At 39.7% G+C, this 6,595-nt stretch overlaps 1 protein-coding gene and 1 non-coding gene across 2 annotated transcripts; both read left to right on the top strand.

The window, feature by feature from the left end:
* Positions 1-1,591: 1,591 nt before the first annotated feature.
* LOC114137893 (peroxisomal and mitochondrial division factor 1-like) lies at positions 1,592-2,518 on the top strand. The gene has a single exon (XM_028006726.1). It carries the CDS (start codon positions 1,592-1,594, stop codon positions 2,516-2,518), a length of 927 nt encoding a protein of 308 aa, XP_027862527.1.
* Positions 2,519-3,685: 1,167 nt separating this feature from the next.
* On the top strand, positions 3,686-3,757 carry trnad-guc (transfer RNA aspartic acid (anticodon GUC)). The gene has a single exon. It is a non-coding gene; the product is annotated as a tRNA-Asp (tRNA).
* The last annotated feature ends 2,838 nt before the right edge of the window (positions 3,758-6,595 follow it).

Raw genomic sequence — 6,595 nt, 5'->3', positions numbered from 1 at the left:
TTTAGAAGCATTAAGCTCAACGATGCAAGGATGTCCAAAGTGCATTCTGGGGGCCATTAGAGGGGCCCTCTGAGTGATTTTCTGTAGCTCCTGACCAAACCTCTAAAACAAAGTTAATTTGTCCCGATTCTACCTGCCAGGATGGCATTTTGACTAAATCATAGTAAACCTCATTTATCAACTAGGTTTTTACATTCAACTTAATTTCAAACTGCTACAGGAGAAAAATTAACCCATCTAGAATCTAGACAAAAATATTCTATTGACCCACTCTCTTACAAAAAAAGCAAAAAAAATTCATCCAGAAAAATTAAGAAGATTTTTGTTTTGGATGGACTACAGATCGTTCCCCCAAAAAATCCGACTTTTTGTCTGTTTTGAAAAATGTTTGAATAAGCAAATAAAAATAAAAAAAGGCACAAGAAATCCATATTTTTAAATTTTATTCAGAAAGAAAATATTTTTGTGCCCCCCCCCCTGACCTTTGTAGGATATGCTTTTGAAAGTTCAGTATAGTTGTATTTTCAGGTGTGGTTAAAATCTTTTAACAACATGGAACCTACTTGGTGGGCAACTGTGGCTCTGTGGGTAGTCATGTTGATTGGAAGGTTGTACGTTTGATTTCAGCTTCCTCCTGTCACATGTTGATGTGCCCCTGGGCAAGGCACTGAACCTCAAGTCCCCTACCAATTCGCGTATATGTGTATAAATGTGTGTGTTTGAGTGTGAAGGGGTGAATGTGACTCTAATGTAAAACACTTCGAGTCAAAATGATTGGAAAAGCGCTGTGCTAATATCACAGTTCATTCTATCAGCCAGGAGTATAAGTGGTAACTATGGAAACTAATGATTTTATTCTGATTTATGCTTGAGGGCGGGGCTTAGGTTGATTTTGTTTCCATTCCCTGACATCATCTCTGCTGTTGTGTGATCTCTATGACATCATAACTGACATGAACACACTTATTAAGATTCTTTAGATTTCTAGTTCCTTTCTCAAAAACCACTTGGCGTGAACGCACCTCGTGAATCATTTCTGTGTTGTTTAACACGATCTTTTTTTGAACAAATCAATCCAGTAATTTATCAAAGACACTTGTGTTGAAAAGTAAGTACCACTATGACGTCTTTCAGAGGATGTTTACCTGTGGAGATCTATGAGCAAGATATGCTTGACTTCAGCATTTCCCAATCAGGTGAGGGCAGCCAGGTCCCCTTATTTACCTTAGAGGAATTTCCTGAACTGAAGAGAGAGGAGTCCCCAAGACAAAGGCAGTCGAACCGAAATGGCAACATGTCAACCAAGTCTAAAGCAAAGAAAACCAGGAAAGTTCAGTTTGCTTCTGGTCAGCTGGTCAAAAGCTATGACCAAGGGGAAAACGCGCCGAGAAAACCAGTTATACCATCTTGGAGTGAAGTTTCTGCTTCACAGACGATGGTGGCCCCATCGCAGCCAGACCTGGCCTCTGATCAGAGGCCAGCGGCTCCTCCAAAGCCTGATGACGCAAAAAAACATCCAATTTTAAAACTTCTTCAAAGAGAGACAATTGTTGAAGAAAATCATGGTGATAAAAACACCGGAGCAATTATCATGGTATCAGAGTTGGAGTTTCATGACGCCCTGAGCACCAAAGAAGACACGATCTCTGCACTGCGACAAGAAAACGCAGCTTTATTGGAAAATATGGAGCGTCTCAACAGTGAGCTTCGGAAAATGGAGGCTGTGCAGCAACAGGCCAACGAGAGAGCCAGGCAGCTAGAAACTGACCTAGCTAACGAAAGGAAAAAGGTTCAGGAAGTTGAGAGCTTAAACCAAATAACTAAAGAAGTTCAAGCCGCACCAGTCCACCAACATCAGGAAGACCAGGAGAAAAAGGCCTTGAGAGACGAAGTGATGAAGTTGACTGATTTATTGGAAAATCAGCAAACTGAGCATGAAGACGTGATTGCTGCTCTCTATGATCAACGGATTAAGACGGACAAAGACCGTCGAGATGCCATCAGAAGAGCTGACCAGCTGAAAGCAAATCTGATGGCTGAGAAGATCAAAATTAAAGAGACAGAGATTTGTTTAGCCGAGCAGATGGAAGAAACATCTAGACTAAGATCTGCTCTGGACGAAATGGAGAGAGATTTGGATGAAGGAAGACGGCAGTGGGAGCTGGAAAAAGTACGTCTTCTGACCAACAACCAAGAAACATCCGAGGTGGAACAGTTGAAGTATCAGTTGCAGTCACAGATAATTGCTCATGAAGATGAGATTGCTGCTCTGTATAACGAGTTGGTGAAGAGGAACAACGATCACCAGGACGCCATCAGAATGGTCGAGCAGCTGAAGGAAAAGCTAAAGGAAGAGAAAAACAAAGTTAAAGAGTTTGAAGACAGGTTAACCCGGCAAGAGGCAGAGAAATCCAACCTACAGGCTGCTTTGGTCCAAATGGAGAGAGCCTTAAGAGGACCAGCGGCGCCAATGGGAGCAGGAAAAACCCTGTCCTATGACCAACCAAAAAAGAGATGAGGTGGAGCAGCTGAAAAAGATTCAATACCATGAAGACACTGCAAGGAATCTACTTCAACTGATTGCTGACAATCCCAGAACACAAGAGGCTGACATCTGCTTACCCAAGTAATTTTAAGAAGTGAAAAATAAAGTCAAGAATACCCGCCCGGGGTCTTTCTGCATTGCAATCTCCCTGTGAATGCATGGGTTCTCTCTGGGTACTCCGGCTTCCTCCCACAACTGAAAAACATGAGACTCAGGCTGACTTGTCTCTAATTTATCCTTAGGTGTGACTGTGTGCATGCATGATTGTTTGTCCTGTCTGTCTCTTTGTTACTCGGTTAAGTATCATTTACATGATTAGTGACTTATAATCACTAATCATGTAAATAATTAGTGATTATAAGTCGCTTAATTTATTTACTGTAAATTAAATTAATTTACAGTAAATTAATTAATGTAAATTAGTTAATTTACATTAATTAATGTATAATGTAAATTATACATTAATTAATGTAAATTAATGTATAATTTACATTATTATTGACTTAGTTATATGTTAAGTATCATTTTCATGATACTTAGCATATAAGTATATGTTGTTAACTATAATTTAAATAATTAGGGACTTATTTATAGTTGTAAGTTGTTCAGCATAATTGACATGATAAGTGACTTAGACGGCATTCACACTGCAGCCTGAAGTAACCCAGTTCCGATTGTTTGCCTTAATGTGACCTGTATCTGACCTTTTCAAATGTGACCTGACTCTGAACGGCCAGGTCGCATTCATCCAACCTTGGTCTCTCTAAATTCTCCTTTGGTGTGAGTGTGTGGGTGCATGATTGTTTGTCCTGTCAAAGCAAAGCAAAGTCAAAGCAAACATCAGTCAGATGTCTACTGAAAAACCATTTCCAAACAAACTAGCAAACTGATTGAAATGCTAACTGGACCCCAACTCCCCAACTTTAATGTTTAACCCCCACCTTCATCCTCTTTCCCCAGTGTTAGCCCATAACTCTTACCCTTTCCACACACACCCACGCGCGCCAGCGCACACCCTCCACCCACACATCGGCGTGATAATCCAGCCACAAGAGGTGCAGTCCCAAGTGCTCCTGGTGCTGGTCCCAAGCCCAGATAAATGGAGAGGGTCATGTCAAGAAGATAATTAATAATAATTACTCCTCGTTAGTATAGTGGTGAGTATCCCCGCCTGTCACGCGGGAGACCGGGGTTCGATTCCCCGACGGGGAGTGAAGTTTGTTTCAGGTCCCTCTTGAAAATGAGATCTAGATCTCAATGGGGTTTACCTGATTAAATAAAGAATTAAAAAATTAAAGAATAATCTGGTTGAAATATTCAAACAAATATTCATGCAGGCATCAAAAATTGTAGACAATAAACTACACTACACAAACTAACATTAACACCCCCGCACATGTTGCATCTTTTTAATTTACAAGGACATGTGTCATTGTTGGCTCTGTACTGACATTGACTCCCCAAGCCTAACCCATTTATTTCTACAAACTATCACTAAAACTAATTGTTGCGATTTAGATACAGTTATATGTTGTTAAATGTACTTTAGACAATTAGTGACTTTCTTATAGATATATGTTAAGCATCATTTACATGATTAGTGACTTATAGTTACATGTTGTTAAGTGTAATTTACACAATTAGTGACTTACTGTATATAGTTACATGTTAATTATCATTTGCAAGAGTAGTGACTTACTGTATTTAGTTGTATGTTTGGTATAATTTACATAATAATTTACATTTAAGTGCAAAGTCTGATTTTATCAGGGCAGCAGTGTTTTCATTTAAACCATGTTCAACAAGATCTGGATTCGTCTTTTGTCGCTGTCTTGCCTTCTGTTGTTTTCTGTTGCTGGAACCCAGACATCTGTTGCCATTGTCCGCTGTCGCCGTTGCTTGTTCAATAAAATCTGAACACGAAATCTTCAGCAAAGACATCTGAGCCTCCGTTATGATTGCAGAAGCGTTCACTATGCAATATTAACCGTTACGGCTACACGGCTAATCCTAAACTTAACCTGAACTTAGTCCTAAACTTAACCCTAAGTCCAAAAGCAGAACTTCGTTTTATGAGGCTCGAACATTGGGCCTCACATCTTAATATTTATTGGAATTATGTGCCTTGCAATGTAAGAAATGGGCATGCCTTGGTGGCGTAAGGGTTAGCGCGACCCACATTTGGAGGTCTCAAGTCCTCGACGCGGCTGTCGTGGGTTCGACTCCCGGACCCGGCGACGTTTACCGCATGTCTTCCCTCCTCTCCTTCCCCCTTTCCTGTCAGCCTACTTCGTAGAAAGGGACTCTAGAGCCCACAAAAAGACCCCCTGGAGGGGTGTAAAAAAAAAAAAAAGAAATACTAAAACGCACACACTCGGCTAATAAAACATCTGGTGCTGTTCAGCCTGGCTAATCAGAGATTAATTGTTGTTGCTAAAGACTAGGACATTTGTCTCCATGCTCTTTTCCTTTGTTACATCTGTCACACACATACGACGTGATGAAATGACTTCTTCTACATTTGTGTTATTAGTGTTCGTTTGGTTAATTTGCAGTAATCTTGAGGCGTCACCTTCTTCTGGGGTTAAGCAGTATTTAAGCACATCCAACGCACCATCGGTTACACTGAATAATTAGGCAAATATCTGTAATTAAACACCACTATCAGAGCATTCTGTAGCTGCTTTAGTTTAACGCATTTCATGTAAAACAAAAGCATCTAAAAATATTACCCTGATTGTCAAATTACAACCAAAACCTGCAGTATATTTAATGGACATTTATGCATTAAATCAACACAAAGTGATGTATATTTGTTTAGAGAAAGGGGATTTATTGATGCTATATTTATTTATTTATTTATTTGTAATGTAAAGCCCAACAAGTTTGGAGTGCATATGTATTGTTGACAATGTATCCGTTGTCAACACTTTGTACTTTGTACAGCCTTTAAGAGGATGTACAGGTGCAAGTATATAGAGTGGTTTTGGCAGTCAGTTTTTAGTTTTACCACACATAATCAATTTGACTTAGGTCGGGCTTTGACTAGGCCATTTAAACCCATTACTATGCCATAGTCTAAACTGTTCCATTGCGGCTCTGGGTGGATCTTTAAGGTCATTTTTCTGCTGAAAATCTTTCCCACAGTATAATGTTTTGTTGGGGATAATTTGGTACGGCTCATGTGCAGCGTCAGCTTTTCCACTCAAGTAGTCCACTGAATGTGTGTCAGAAAGTTCACTTTCTCCACCGTGTCCTCTACTGGGAACTGAAAATGACCACTGATACTTTGTTTCAATGTTCTGCTCTTTGTAAGTTATGCTAGATAATAAAATGTTCATACATTTTTTTTCCCTCTAGTGGTTGCCTTGAAACGTTATCAGTAACTCTAATACAGCATTCCAGTTACCTGGAGAGGGGGGGACTCTGAGCTGGGTTTGACATCAGAGCCAAGGCACCATATTCTAGTTAAAAACATAACGACACCCATAAACATCGTTTGCAATAGCTTTTACAACTATCATCTAATGCGTTACTTTCCATAAGCAAGCATCACTGTCAATTTGTTCCGTTTATAACTGCAGTCGCTACATGTAACATTAATTTGAGACACACTTTTGCATGTGTGTCCTGTCAAATAAACACATTTTCACCACATCTTACTGTTGTTGCACGGAGCGGCCATATTGAAACGCTAAGTCTGCGTTACAAGTGTTAACTGGGGATAATCAGAAATGGTCCCAGTAGGCGGAATTTCCCAGTTCTGAGTACAACTGGAAGGCAGCATATAACAAAGACACTCTAAGATGGCTGAAAGCATTCAAGTGACAGGCTGATATTGAAATTAATACATTGGCTTGGATCAGAATATGGGTTATGACAAAATAATAATTGCCCTTGTATTAGCTTGCAGTTAGCATGTAACAAGCTAGTTTGTGGCATTAGTTATTTAGTACCGTGTTTTGTATATGTCAGTTTTATGATGGTGAAAGTGTAGGTAATATTCAGAGGTCATTCTTCAATAAATCAGTTTTCCATGAGCCTTTTGCC

The sequence above is a fragment of the Xiphophorus couchianus genome, chromosome 22 (assembly GCF_001444195.1).
Source record: "Xiphophorus couchianus chromosome 22, X_couchianus-1.0, whole genome shotgun sequence".
Lineage (NCBI taxonomy): Eukaryota > Metazoa > Chordata > Actinopteri > Cyprinodontiformes > Poeciliidae > Xiphophorus > Xiphophorus couchianus.
Note: the sequence above shows the minus strand (reverse complement) of the source record. Positions and strands in the feature narration are given on the sequence as shown.